The 15489-nt window shown below is 37.0% G+C and overlaps 1 protein-coding gene across 3 annotated transcripts in view; it reads right to left on the reverse strand.

The window, feature by feature from the left end:
- LOC115222205 (sodium-dependent multivitamin transporter-like) overlaps positions 1-15489 on the reverse strand; it is a 135643-nt gene that overhangs the window by 62369 nt on the left and 57785 nt on the right. For all 3 annotated transcript variants that reach the window (XM_029792356.2, XM_036511324.1, XM_029792357.2), the window contains 3 exons: positions 11977-12114; positions 9646-9781; positions 7325-7413 (listed from right to left, as the gene is read on the reverse strand). In XM_029792356.2, the coding sequence (XP_029648216.1) occupies positions 7325-7413; positions 9646-9781; positions 11977-12114 (363 nt within the window). The remainder of the gene's footprint in view (positions 1-7324; positions 7414-9645; positions 9782-11976; positions 12115-15489) is intronic.

Genomic DNA, 15489 nt, shown 5'->3' on the forward strand with positions numbered 1-15489 from the left:
GGTGGTACTTTTCCCATACCACAATTATATTATGTATGTATGTATGTTTTGTTTTGTTTTGTTTTGTTTTTCCAGTTTCAGCTCTTGAGCTGTGGCCATGCTGGGGCACCACCATTGTGGTGAAAGAGTACAGCAGGGATCACCACCCCCTGCCGGAGCCTCGTAGAGCTTTTAGGTGTTTTCGCTCAATAAACACACACAACGCCCGGTCTGAGAATCGAAACCGCGATCCTGCGACCGCGAGTCCGCTGCCCTAACCACTAGGCCATTGCGCCTCTGTATATATATATCTGATAGAAGGTGTGTAAGCTATGGACACATAAAAGGTGCAGCAATATCAGAGGAAGCTTAACAGGGAAAATAGCTTTTGAGTATGGAAGATGCACAGGTGCAATAAACACAGAAAATGTACAGAAAATAGACTCCATCAACTGCCAGTGTGGTATGCTAGAGGTAGTAGATGGCTTCCATTATCTAGGTAACCAAGTTAGTAGTGGAGGTGGATGCTGTGAGAGTGTACCTGTGAGAATAAGTATAGGCTGGGCAAAGTTCAGAAAGCTCCTACCTCTGCTAGAAACAAAGGACCTCTCCTTCAGAGTGAAAGGCAGATTGTATGATGCCTCTGTGTGAACAGCTGTGCTACACAGCAGTGGAACATAGGATATGACAGCCAAGGACATGCATAAGCTTAAAAGAAATGAAGCCAGTATGCTTCACTGGATGTGCGATGTCAATGTGCATGTTCGACAGAGTTTAAGCATCTTGAGAGAAAAGTTAGGCACAAGAGGCATCAGCATGGTGAAAAGTGGGTGGTGAATACAAAGTTAGACATAAGATGCATCAGATGTTGTATGCAAGAGAAATGCTGTGCTGGTATGGTCATGTGATGCATATGGACTAGGACAGCTGCGTGAAGAAGTGCCAATCTCTAGGTGTGGAGGAAACCTATGGTGGAGGTAGACCCAGGAAGATATGGAACAAGGTGGTGAAGCACAATCTACAAATGGAGGTAATGACTAGTGACCAAGACCTTTGGCAATATGCTGTGCTTGGGAAGACGTGTCAATTCGAGTGAAAGGCACCTTTTCAGTGTTGAGCCTTATGGAGGCAAAGTGGCCAATGCCGGTAGCAAGTGAAAAGCACCTTTTGAGTTTTGAGCCTCACAGAGACAATGACAAATGGCTGAGACCTTTGGCATTATGTCATGCTTGAGAAGAAGACCCATCAAGCCAAGTAACATTGCAGTTGTGACAGATACTGGTGTCACGCAAATGGCACCTGTGCTGGTGGCTTGTAAAAGCACCCATTACACTCTCGGAGTAGTTGGTATTAGGAAGGGCATCCAGCTGTAGAAACCATGCCAAATCAGACTGGAGTCTGGTGCAGCCTTCCAGCTTTCCAGCCCTGGTCAAACCCTCCAACCTATGCCAGCAGGGGCAATGGACGTTAAATAATGATGATGATACAGCATTACAGTATGACTAGATTTTTTAGTGTTGCAACCTGGATTTGCTGTCATTGTGCAGTATTTTGGACAAATATCATTTTTTTTTATAGCCTAGAGTTGATGTTAGTCCTGAAATAGGGTAGACAGTAACTGTACAGAAACCTGCTACATGGATTTTATTGCTCAAAACGTCGAACCTTATCACATGTTGAGACTAATTCTGTGCCTGAGATTTATGTTAAGGCCACATGGAATTTTCACCCATTCACATATTAATTCCAGTACAGATAATTCAGTTGATTGAACATCATCAGATGGAAGAGATCCTGTTATTAAAGACATTCTGGCTGTGACCATCTGCATTTTGTTGTTTAATATATTTTCATAGATGGTTTTGTTTTGTTTTTCTTTTACCCTGTATCCTTTCATTTTCTTAAAGCAAGAAATTTGTCTGCTATTTCTAGCTCCGTCACTGATTTGATGGGTTGCTAGTTGTTATGCTTGTTAGAAATGAAAGACAGCTTGATACATGTGGTAGTATTGGAGAGGGATTTATTAGGGAAATGGAGAGAGAGGAGCAAAGACGAGAAAAGAAAATGTATGAGAGAGAAAAGAAAAGAGGGAAAAGTAGAAGTACTTTGTTTATTGAATGGTGATCAACTTTAGCTTTCTAAAGTTGATCACCATTCAATAAACATAGTACTTCTACTTTTCCCTCTTTTCTTAACGATGGACGGGTTGTCTGAGGAACAAGAATAACATAATAATTTGAATTAGAATTTAGTGATATAAAAGCGTAAAATATGAGTGTAAAAGTATTATAGCTTTGTAAAAATTTATAGGAATAGACGAGTAGTGCAAATGTCATGATGCATGGGACAAGGGAGATCACTCTAAGTTTGATAATATTTTTTAGAGCGAATATAATGATTATTTATATAACATTTACATAATAGTTAAACTTTAATGGTGTATTATTTTATAATTCATTAAAAATATGAATTACGGCTTTCTTTTCTATTTCTCGTTTTCCTCTTCTATTTCCTTTCTTTAACCCATTTTCATCTTTCTCCTCTCTCTCATTTCACTTCTCCCAGCCACTAACGCATACCCATCACTCTATTCAGTATCACAGATTTTTCTCCTTATTTTTAAATGGTACAATTAACAGTGATTCAAATGATATATTTCTTTCACATATTTTGTTTCAACATGCATAAAGAGGCGTGATGATATATTACTCTAATGATGATGCTTTTCTCAGTTTTGTATGCATTAAAGTGCATTCATTCATACATACATACACACATACATACACACACACACATACACACACACATACATACATACACACACATGCACATACATGCATGCATACATACATACATACATACATACATACATACATACATACATACATACATACATACATACATACATACATACATAACTGCATGCATGCATGCATTTTATAATTAAACACCACATGTCATGTGAAATACAGGTTTCCTGGTCGAAATATTAATTTATTTTGTCAATTTTTCAAATGGTAAAAACAAGACAGTTTGTGAACTGCATTCAAAGAAGTTGACAAACTATCTCGTTTTTATTAGCTTGAAATATGACGAAATAAATTAATATTTCGACCAGGAATCCCTGGGTATCTGTATTTCACATGACATGTGGTTTTTATTATAATATATTTAGTCTCTTGGCTGATCATGTGCTGATCAGTAATAACTGGTTGAAGCCTTACCACACAAAGCGTGTGTATTGTACACTGGACATTTCTAAACAAAAAAAAATACAGGGAAAAAAATATACTCCCACAAAAATTGCACACACATTCAATTAGATAATCAAAGAAGTAGACCATTTACCTAAATAAGACTCTATTCAGATGACTTCCTTTATGCATGCCAAAAGCTATTGGTACTCACCCATATCACGCATCATGCCCATGAGAGCAGCCCAACATATCACTGGCAGAATTAGGCCACCAGCTGGTCACCCACCCAAGAACAACTCAGAAGTTGAGGCCCACACAATTATATGGTTTTCTGACTCTTGTCAAACATCAACTATCCTCTCTTCATTATGTAGGACTTGTACCTGATGTCCTAATGCACTACACATCAAAGAGTGAATTTCACCAGCTTGACCTGCTTGCCAATAGCTCTCATCAACCTGCTAAGCTGTCAAACTGTCCTGATGATGTTCTCGATATCCTGAGAATGTTCTCGACATCTTGAGAGAATGATTCTCTTGGCTATGGATTGCTAATTTCTTGAACATAGCCCACTTCTTCTGGGTTCAGTGTTGGGAAAGATCCTCCAGGTCCTGAAAGACACATTCATGTTCAAGAAGCAAGCAATCTTCAAGCCATTATGGTTTATGGTTGGAGGTATAAGCATAGAGTGCTTTTTTAACTTTTGTGTCAGACTGGGGCAGTCAGTGTGTCTGAAACAGAAATGACAACATTGTAGCAAGACCTAGAATTGAAACCTCACAGTTTCAGTTACTAGTATAAGACCATACTCATATCAGGTGATATGTCCTGATTATTAGCCAGAAATATACCATATAGTAAAACATTCTATGAGGTTTTAGAGGTTCCAGCAATTTTATAGTTATAAAAGTGAAAGCCTGCCAGAATCAACAAGAGAGAGTGGCCCTTCAAAGCATAAGCAACCAGCCTTTACAACATCAAGCTTTCCTCCTCCTCCTCATCATCATCATTTAACGTCTGTTTTTCATGCTAGCATGGGTTGGACGATTTTAACTGAGGGCTGGCAAACCAGATGGCTGCACCACGCTCCAAACTTGATCTGGCAGAGTTTCTACAACTGGATGCCCTTCCTAACGCCAACCACTTCGAGAGTGTAGTGGGTGCTTTTTATGTGCCACCGGCACGGGGCCAGTCAGGCGGTACTGGCAATGACCTCGCTTGAATCTTTTACACATGCCACCAGCATAAGTGCCAGTAAGGCGACGTTGGTAACGATCACGCTCAAATGGTGCCCTTTTACGTGCTACCGGCATGGAAGCCACTCGGCTGCTCTGGCAATGATAACACTCGGATGGTGCTCTTGGCCCCCTACTAGCATGGGCCAGCCTGGAGTAACAAACATTCTTCAGTTTGGATGAGCAAATGCTATTCCTACCTCTCACATCAAACTGATCTTTTTTATCCATAATTTAATTACAGCTGCATTTGAGTCTAGCCTTCTAGAATACACTATTGGTAACTACTTTTATGTTTAATGTCATCATCATCAGCGTCATCATCATTTAATGTCCATTTTCCATGCTGATATGGATCGGGCAGTTTGATAGGAGCTGGCCAGCTGAAGAACTGCCCCGGTTTCATGTCCATTTTGACATGGTTTCTTTGGCTAGATGCCCTTCCTAATGCCAACCACTTTACAGAGTGTATTGGGTGTTTTTTACATGGCACCAGCACAGGTGTGTTTACATGGCACTGGTACAGGAGCTTTTTATGTGGCACCAGTACCTACAAGCCAGCAAGATTAGGAATGCTCAGCTGGAGAGGGATGCAGGTGACATGCCTATATGCAAGGACAAATATGCTTTTACGTAGCTTGATTGGTCTTCTCAAGCACAGCATACTGCCAGGAGTCTCAGTCTCTCATCATTCCCTCTGAGTCCCAACGTCCATAGATCCTTTCTTACCACTTTGTCCCACATCTTCCTGGGTCTACCCCTTCCACATATTCCCACTACAATTAGAGATCAACACCTCTTGATGCAACTGTCCTCATTCATATGCATTACATGGCCATACCAGCACACTACATCTGATGCTACATATACCCTGTTTTTTCTCTCAAATCACTTACACTCTGTCGTATATGCACACTGACATTACCCATCCAGTGAAGCATACTGGCTTCATTTCTTTCAAGTTTTTGCATGTCCTCAGTAGTCACAGCCCATGTCTCACTGCCATGTAGCATTGCTGTCTGTACTCAGGCATCATACAATCTGCCTTTCACTCTGAGGGACAGGACCTTCATTACTAACAGAGGTAGTAGCTCTCTGAACTTTATCCAGCCTATTCTTATTCTAGTACTAATGCTTTCGGTACAACCTCCCCCATTACTAACTTGGTCACCTAAGTAACAGAAACTGTCTGCTACTTCTAGGGATCCTCCCTGACATATGAGGGAGTCTATTTTTTGTACATTAATGGTGTTTAATGTACCTGCACACCTGCTACATGTAAAGATTATTTTCTCCATTAGTCATCCAGTGATACCACTGCAACCCTTAAGTATTCATAGTTTGCACTGAGTACACTGTATGGAGTTTCTGCCAGTACTTTTTCTACATATCAAGCAAGGCCATCTTCCTGAAGGGACCTGTGAATTGTCTGCTTTCCTACTTATCAATACTTTGGCCTTTGCAAAATTAACTCTAAGGCACTTTGATTCCAGTCCATGCTTCCATACCTGAAATTTCTCCTCGATTTCTGGTAGTGATTCAGCAATAAGAACAAGGTCATCACTATAGAGGAGCTCCCAAGGGTAGCCAGTCTTAAATTCTTCAGTTATAGCTTGAATGATCATGATAAATAAGAGAGGGTTAAGGACCAAACCCTGGTGGATTCCTATTTGTACACTAAACTCCTTGTTATACTCATTGGTGATTTTCACCTGACTGATAGCATCCCTGTACATGGCTTGTACAGCTCTCACCAACCACCCATCTATTCAAAGCTTCTGCATTTCCCACCAGATAAGGGAGTGGGTGACCTTGTCAAAGGCTTTCTCCATATCAACAAAAGTTAGAAACAGAGGTTTATTTTTGGCCAAGTATTTTTGCTGCAGTTGGCTCACCAGGAAGATAGTATCAGCAGTGCTTCTCCATAGCCCAAATCCAAACTGCATCTCATTTATACTAAATAACTTCCTAATTAACTGAGCTATGATTCTTTTTACAACTTTCATCACTTGGTCCAGCAATTTGATGCCTCTGTAATTATTTCTGTCTTGGACTTTACCTTTGCCTTTGTAGCAGTTGGCTATAATGATACCCTCATGGACAACCTGATTAACTATATGAGTAGCCAGGTCATGTTTCACTCCACCAGACATTTTAAGCATCTCAGCAGTGATTCCTGATGGGTCAGCAACTTTCCCTTATAATAAAATGTATTTCACCAAAATTCACGTTTGGTTTGTTATGGGACAACATGCTGCTAACTAATTCCAACCAACAATGACCCAAACACTCAAGTGCCACAATTGATGACCCAACAAAGAAAGGCCTGATAAAGAAATAATAATAGCCTGGCAAAGTGACAGGCGTCCAATCAGCACTTAATGTTGGCAATTCTAACTTGATGTTCAACCAGCGGAAAGAAACAAGCCTCCACATCAGACACTTTGATATTAGAAATAACAATTAATTCAACCATGTTCACAATCAGCACCTTTCCAGCCAGGGGATTGACTGGTCTGCACAATGTAACAGTTAACACCAACAGTTCATAGATAAGAAAAATATTGTCTATTTTTCTAATTCACTATATTTTTGAATAGGTCTTTGAATAACCAAATAAGTATACAGGAAATAAGACTAGTGATCCAAAACATCTACCACTTTAAGGAAAGCTATACTAAAAAATATATTAATGTAAGAACACAGGACAACTTGCATAAAAATATTTAGTTTTGTCCTCATTCTTGCAAAATTCTACTAAAGTACACTTTGTGTCTCATTCTATCTGGATTAATAAAAGATCCAAATATACTGAGTAGATTCAATCAAGTATATACTCATCTTCAACAGTTGACCTAGTGTTCTTGAAAGAAATCAATTTTACGTGTAATATATAATATACTGCAAACTTACCTCAAGGAAGCACTGAGGACAGAAGCTATAAAGAGACCTGTGACACCAGACATGTTTTGAAAAAGTTTGAGCACAAAAAGTGGCATAACCTACAAAGAAATCATTGGAAAAGAATATTTAAAATGTTCATGTCTACCTATTTTAAATTACTTTTTCTCTTTATTATCTATTATTGCAAGATGATATGATGGTATATTGTTGTTTATCCTGTTTTATTGAATATTCAAATCACAAAAATCCAGATACAGATCCTTATCATATTAGAAGAGCTTTGCAAAAAAAAATACATTGCAAAACTTAGATCTAATCAGATAATATATTTGATTTAATCGAGCCTTGCAATGGAAACAGATCAAAGATAGAAGCATATTGGGTGAATGTTGTGTGCACAATATGTCTTACATTGTGGACTACCCTTTATGGAAATGGAAGATGATGTTGAAAATGAAATGCAAGAACAGTAAACACTAAGAACACGCAGGAAATGAATTGCTTCAAATGCCCAGTAGATAGTTTCAGTTACCAAGGTGAACTATTTAGCAGTCATTAGGATAAGAACTGGCTGGAGAAAATTCAGAGAGCTATTACCTGTATTGGTAACATAGTCTTCTCCCTCAGAATGAAAGATAGATTGTGTGAAGCATGTGTACAAACAGCAATGCTATATGTTAGTGAAACATGAACTGTGACCAGATGTAATAAAGATAATCCATCTAGGAGAAGAAAATCTCTGGAATAAAACTGTTCAGTAAGGACTTGCAACCATCTAATACTATTTAGCAAAGAAAAAATGATGACATGAAGATGTTATAGTTTTGTCAATGAACAATAATTATTATTATTATTATTATTATTATTATATATATAAAAATATAGGCAGACTACAAGGAATCTTGTGTAGCTCTGCATCAGCAAGACTTGAAAAAATATAGAAAAAAGTAAAAGGGATACAGTGAAACTGCCGTGAGGAGTGGAATATCCAACGTTTCAGATGTAATCCTTCGTCAGCTGGTAGAGAAAAAGAGAAGCTGATGAAAAACAGAGTTTATCCTCTCCATTTGAAAAAACTGGCTGCAACTGATAATGGATGCAGAATAACACAGGCTACTAACATGAAACAGAAGTTATAGGAGAGGGTGCACAGAAAGGAGAAGGAAAAGAGTGATGGAGAGAGCGGAGGTAAGTAAATACAGGAGTGTTGCAGAGAGAAGGTGGAAGGAGGATTAAAAAAGGTAAAAGAGAATTAAGAGGAGGTGAAAGGTTGAAAGGAAAAGGTTCATTCACACCTGTCGAGACATAGTACCAAGATCAAATATGAGACATTGGTCCTTTCGTTTCCGAGAGAAGTGGTGTCCATGGTGCAAGGCCATGCCACACACTGATAAATCTGCAAAAGAATGATTCACAGAGTTGAAGTGGCTGGCGACAGGTTGGCCTGGCATACGTAGCATTATGCTTCTGATGTGTTCACAAAAGCGATCCACAAAGCATTGCCCTGTTTCTCCAATGTAAAGAGCACTGCAGAGTTTGCATGTGATGCAATATATGAGATTTGCCAAAGTGCAACAGAAGTGGTGTGTTATGTGATATTGCTTCTTGGGCCCCTTGATGGTGGTAATATTGTTGTTGTAGGGACATGTGTTACATCGTTAGTGGGAACATTTAAAGGTTCCTGGTTGTGTGGAGCTGGGAGCTGTGAAGCTTCTGACAACAGCTTCTCTTTTTCTCTACCAGTTGACGAAGGATTACATCTGAAACATTGGATATTCCACTCCTCATGGCAATTTCACTGTACCCCTTTCACTTTTTTCTATATATATGCCTTTTTAAAATCAGCTTTTCTAATTTTATGCATTAAGTGTCTGGAAAATTTGTTTTTCCCCTTTTTTTAAATAATGTAGAAAGTACTTTTTACTAAAAAATAGTAATAAGGAAGCTTAATATAGTTAGTATCTCCTCTACAAGGTTCTAACTAGATATAGTCAGTGTCTCCTCAATAAAATTTCATCGCTCTGGTACTATAGATTTGGATGGAGGGTAGAAATTCCACCATTCATGTATGAGGCCAACTATGTCTGCATAGGTGTAAGTAGGGATACTCACACTTCCCCAGCTCTTGGATTGTGTCATGGAATGGATCCCACTCAGTGGAAACATTTGCTTTTTGAAGCTTAAGCATTTTATTGTACCAAGTTTGATAAGAGAAGTACTAGTCAAATGCCAGAGTTAAATTAACTATAAACTCCCACCTCCCCACAAAAAATTATTGGCATTACTTCTATATTAAAAATCTTTAATTATATAGAAAATATCAGACTTACTTGGTTAGGGTTTGTTATTATTTTGCTTTCTAATGGATCACAACCAATGGTTTGAAAGAAAGAAAAGGCAATAACTCCCAGAAGGATAGCAAACATGGTTGTTAAACAAAATATGGGAGCAGTGATCCACAATATTCTGAAAGAGAAATTAAATAACTAGAATATTTACAGTCCTGTTAGTGTAAGTCATTTTCTTTCTTGTCCATCTTTTTCTCTTAAATTAATGAATATGTGCAAGAGGCAGGAGAGAAATGTTGAACACACAAACAATGTAGTTAAACATGAATTCAAATTTTATTTCATACTTTATATTTTAAAGTGTTGTCCTTGCTTACAAGTAATTGCCTACAACCCAGTAATCAAACCTATTATCAGAAATGAAAAACACAAGAGCAAGACATGAACATTATCAATCTTATTTTACATTTTACAAATGGTTTTGTGCTTGCCATCTAAAAAGGATACTTTTGCAATTTGCATTTATTTCTCACTTCTCAAAAGATAATACAGGTGATTCCACTAAATTACATAGTCTTGGTGACTGAAATTCGAATGCAACTAACTAAAGTATACAATTAACTGAAGTATGCAATAAACAATTCACAAAATAAATTATAAATTCCAAGATTTCAGTGCATTTTCAGTAGTAAGATATTGTGTTTATGTTGCAATTGTATGGATTACATGATAAAACAAGAATACAATATATTGTAACACAAAATATATTTTGTGTTATTTTGTTTTAAATCTGTAAAAATTGTAGTTTGAAGCAACAGGAAATAATAATTTATTTGTTTAAGGCATTGTAAAATCATCACAGATTGACTGTAAAGTGGGTGGCATTTGGAAGGGTGTCCAGCTGTAAAAATCATGCCAAAACTAACTTCACCTGTACTAGTGCCACATAAAAAGCACTGAGTCCACTCTGCAGAGTGATTGGTGTTAGGAAGAACATCCAACTGTAAAAACCCTGCCAAAACAGATACAGTCGCCTAGGGTAGTTTTCTACCTGGCTGGCTCCTTTCAACCATCCTACCCATGCATGCATGGAAGACAGACGTTAAACAATGATGATGATGATAAATAATTGATCTGTAATAATTTCTTTTAATAAATAACTATTAAAAAGATTTTTTGCAGTTTATGCAGGTAGAATGTTATTTTAGTTTAGAAGACATATTTATGATGGAGCTTAACACTTTTACATCACATGAACTAAACTTCTCTGGTAAAAGTGAAGAAAGCAACACAAAGCAGTCAATGCAATATAGTGGAAGAAATTGTAACACCTTCTTCAGTAGGTGGCACATCTACAGCTGTAAAACCAGCTGCTTTCTTTAAACACTTGATGATTGTGGAAGTCTTATGACTGTTCAACAATTTTGTGATTAGGTGAATAGCATCAAGTAATGTGATTTTCTTAACAAAGTCATTTGCTTCCATTTCTGGATAACCATTAGTGTCAAGAATCGTCTTTCTGACCCAATGACTTCTATAAAGGAATCTGAAAGCTTTTACAATGGCTGCATTAATGATGGTGCATTTAATAAAAGGCACATTAGTTTTGGGTTTGATTTGATTAAGGTACACAACAGTTAGACGGGGCAACAACTGTCAACAAATAATACAACTTTTCTTTTATGCAGGCCATTTTCTGTTAAATTCTACTATTTTGATGTCACCTGATATGCTTTTACATGATCTGCCTATGTGTTTTACTTTCTCCAATCACCAGATTTTTTTTTTTATTCTAACCTGAAATTTGTTATCAATGGTATTCACATTAAGATATAGTTTGTGAGTTCCAGTTTATGAGTTTGTTGATAGTTTGTGAGTGCCAGTCTTACCAAAGTTAAATCTTTGTTGAACTTCTCTAGAATTGATAAAATATGCAATAGTAATTGGAGACTGTTTAAGTCAATTATATATCTAGTTGCTTAAAAAGAAAAAATTGGTCTTTAATTATGCTCTTATTATTCAAAATATAAATCCTCTCAATACGAGAGTTCCTCTCTCCTACTTTCTAATTTCTTAAATATTACAAATTTTAAGCTATTAATAAGTCTTTTTAATGCAGTAGTGTGACAGAATCAACAGCAGACTAACCAAAATATGTGGAGTATTTCATTATGTTCTACTACCTTATAAATTTACATTTCACACAAATCAACTGTGATTTTCACTTTTCTGGGTTTGATCAATAAATTCCTGTTGAAAACTGGAGATGGTTTGATCAACTTTTCCCTACAATGCACTAAAATCTGCAGCTTTGTACATGTGTAAGAAACTACTATCACTCTCAAGTTTACAATCTTATCATTCAATACTTACTTTCTTGCATCACTTTCTGTTTGAGTAGACGAGATTCTTTGGATAGAAGATTGATTAAAAACTAGGCCAAATCCTTTGAGTGTTGAAGAGCTAAGTAAGTTTATGACTGTATGGCGAGTATAGGGATCAAAACCAGTACTTCAATAAATAGTATGAAACAAAAAATATAAAGAATATCATAAAAATACGGCTTAAAATACAATGAAAATATTTTACTTGCTGTTTTCACAGGTACGTGAATAATTTTGCTGAGTTTTAGCTATATTATAAGCAAGGTTAGCTCTTGGATTTACTTGCACCCTAGGCAAATGGAATTTCAATCCCCTTGCAGTATGACTTTTTATAATTTCCACAATGTGAAAAAACTATAAATGAAGGAATAAAATATACATTACAACATACAAGCAGAAAAAAATAGTTCAAATACAGCAACAGAGTTTCAAATCCTTTAATATGCATAGCTAGGAGCAATGGAGAGAGAGAGACAACTGTCTGACAGACAAACAGAAAGAGAAGAAGAGAGAAAGACCATATCTACATTACTTGATACATTTTTGTAGTACTGTCATGAAGATGATTGGTGACAGAAAGTCCTCAGATTGGCAGTAATCTGCTATACGTATAACAAATCAAGGTATTTTCATATTTTTAAAAATTTCATTTACTTAATATTTTTACATTTTTCTCTTTGTACTTGGAAGATCTAAAAATACATGATGTAGCACATCATGAAGATATCAATGAAATGATGAAAACTAATCTCATGATGTCAAACCTCAGAGAGGAAATGATAAAGGATTCAGATGGTTGGTAGCACAAAGTCCTGGAGAAGACTTGGCTATCCATGTATTGATGAAACTGATGTTAAAACATGTTAGTTTAGAGGAAAAGTATATGTATATGTATACACATATATGTATGTATGTGTATGCAAAGCTTGTCTGCACAAACCTCCTTAATTGCTTCTTGGTTAGAGCTTGTCAATATCACTAGTTTTACATTGATTTCCATTTGATGTTAGAATCTTGTGGGTTTTAATGTCTATGAAGTGGATTTCTTTTACCAGTCAAGTATCCCAAATGTTAGAATCATCATTGGCATTACAAATGCATTATGGGATATTGTTTAGTTGTAAGAAGAGAGTTCGATCTGCTATATTTTTCTTAGTCTGGTGCAATATTCTTGAGTCACTCTATTTTTATTCACAGTACCTTGGTATGATATATTTTCATCAATGCCAAGGTACTTGTAGCATTCTTTGCATGGGACAGGAGAAGGTGAGACCATTGATGCACAGGTTTTGTATCCAGGAGACTGATTTTCCCCATTCAACAATTAAATAAGAATATTTCTTCAGGCCAAATTCCATTCTTATGTCAGCTGAAAATGTTGTTATTGATTCCAGTTGTTTTTTGGCATTGTTAACATTTTTTTGCATAAATCTTGAGGTCATCCACAAAGAAATTATGGGTTACATCAATATTTCTTGCAGTTGCAGATCTTAGCATGTAGCCACTTGTTTTTTATAGCAAGAATGATATTGGATTTAATGTCAAAATGAACAAATGTTCAGAGAGACTATCTTCCTGTATGTATGTATGTATGTGTGTGTGTGTGTGTGTGCGTGTGTATGTATGTATGTATGTGTGTATGTATGTATGTATGTATGTGTGTATGTGTGTATGTATGCATGTATGTATGCATGTATGTATGTATGTATATATGTATGTATGTATGTATGTATGCATGCATGCATGTATATATGTCATTGTTCAGTTTTATTTCAAGATTTCTTGCTAATAGAGAAAGAATCGGTTGATGTTGAAATTCCTTCATTGGAATTTCAACATCAACAACAGGGTATTTTTGTTGTATGTATGTATGTATTCTCATGCATATAGTTGCATATCTAGACATGCTCATATATACTTAAATGATAAACTTCTGGAAAGTTTTACAGATTTTTACAGTTCCAGTGATGGACTGAATCTGTAGTCTTCGAATTAGCTTTCTCCTTTCTGGTTTTGAGAAACCTAATTTCTCAAGATTGGAATTTAGGCAATGTGTTACATATCCCAGGGCCCCAATAATTACAGGTATGAACCTGAACTTGTAATCTGGATAGAGTGACTGCAGATTTCTCAATAGTTCAGCATATGTGTTCTCTTTTTCACTGATCTTCAGCTTTATGTTAACATCTGTTGGGCAGCTAATTTCCACAACTGTGCACATTTTCTTTTCTTCTTCTTGTATGTATGTATGTATGTATGTATGTATGTTATGTCAGGTCACTTTCGTGTACTGCTGGTAACATGTAACCCAGTACAACCTGTTGCATGGTCGGGCCGTCGGCATCTAAACCGGCAACCCCACCAAGCTTGCTTGGTGAGGAGGGTGTTTATTGGACACCCTGAGGCATGAAAAACAAATCCCATCAAACGGCGGAGGAACTCTTGAGAGTCAACGGCCATCCAATAAATGTGTATTTTTTTTTAAGGCTTAAGGTTGTATCATGCGCGGGGACATAGAAATAATCGGACTGAATACCCGATCGTGCAGTTAAACCATTGGGAGTGAAGGACTCCTAGCCTTTGTTACTCAGGTAACTGGAATAACTCTGACATAAAACCTGCGGCTTAATGGTTTCCGATGATGTTGACTTGTTCTTCTTTTCGGTTTATGGCTGCTGTTGCTTAGTGAGTGGGATTGACTCAGTGCACAGCCTTTCCTCACTTTAAAAAAAATCTTCTTGCACAGGCATTGCACGATAGCAACATTGTTCATGATTGTTGATAGTGCTGTGAGTCTTAACTGAATAGCTGGCTGTAGCCTTAAAAAGCAAATAAAAGTCACATTCGATCTCAGCACCAATAACAGTTAAGCTTCGTGCAATGGCCATACTCGATAATGGGGGGTCAGCCATCATGTATGTATGTATGTATGTATTTGTTTGTTTTACACCCATTTACTATGCGTCTATTGTTTTGCAGCTGGCTACACTTCCTATCACTAACTAATACCTATTTTTCAAGGGCATGTGGCGGAGTGGTTAAGAGCATGGGCTACTAGCCCCAAGATTCCGAGTTCAATTTCAGGCAGTGACCTGAATGATAATAATAGTAATAATAACATTGACAAAACTACCTTAGGAATGAGAACCCAGGTTCAAAATTTCCCCAAGACACCTGATGAAGGCTGGAGGGTATATCAACCGAAATGTTGTGTTAACAACAAACAAGATGAGGACAAATATCCATCAAATGTAAATAAGGGATTTCTTATTTGACACTTCTGGTGTAGAAGCAAAACTTGGGATCAAAGTTCCTTAAGGTTAATTAGCGAAGACAAAAGTTCTAGTTAGAAGGAAAACAGACAGAGAGCTAATCCCTTCTGGTAAATGGCTCTGTTTGATATGTAGAAGAGGTGTTGGTAGAAATCCCATTTGGTGTACTCAGTACAAACTATGGATACATCAGAGGAGCAGTGGAATCACAGGAAGGTTAACAGAGAAAG

Source organism: Octopus sinensis, linkage group LG19 (assembly GCF_006345805.1).
Source record: "Octopus sinensis linkage group LG19, ASM634580v1, whole genome shotgun sequence".
NCBI classification, from domain to species: domain Eukaryota; kingdom Metazoa; phylum Mollusca; class Cephalopoda; order Octopoda; family Octopodidae; genus Octopus; species Octopus sinensis.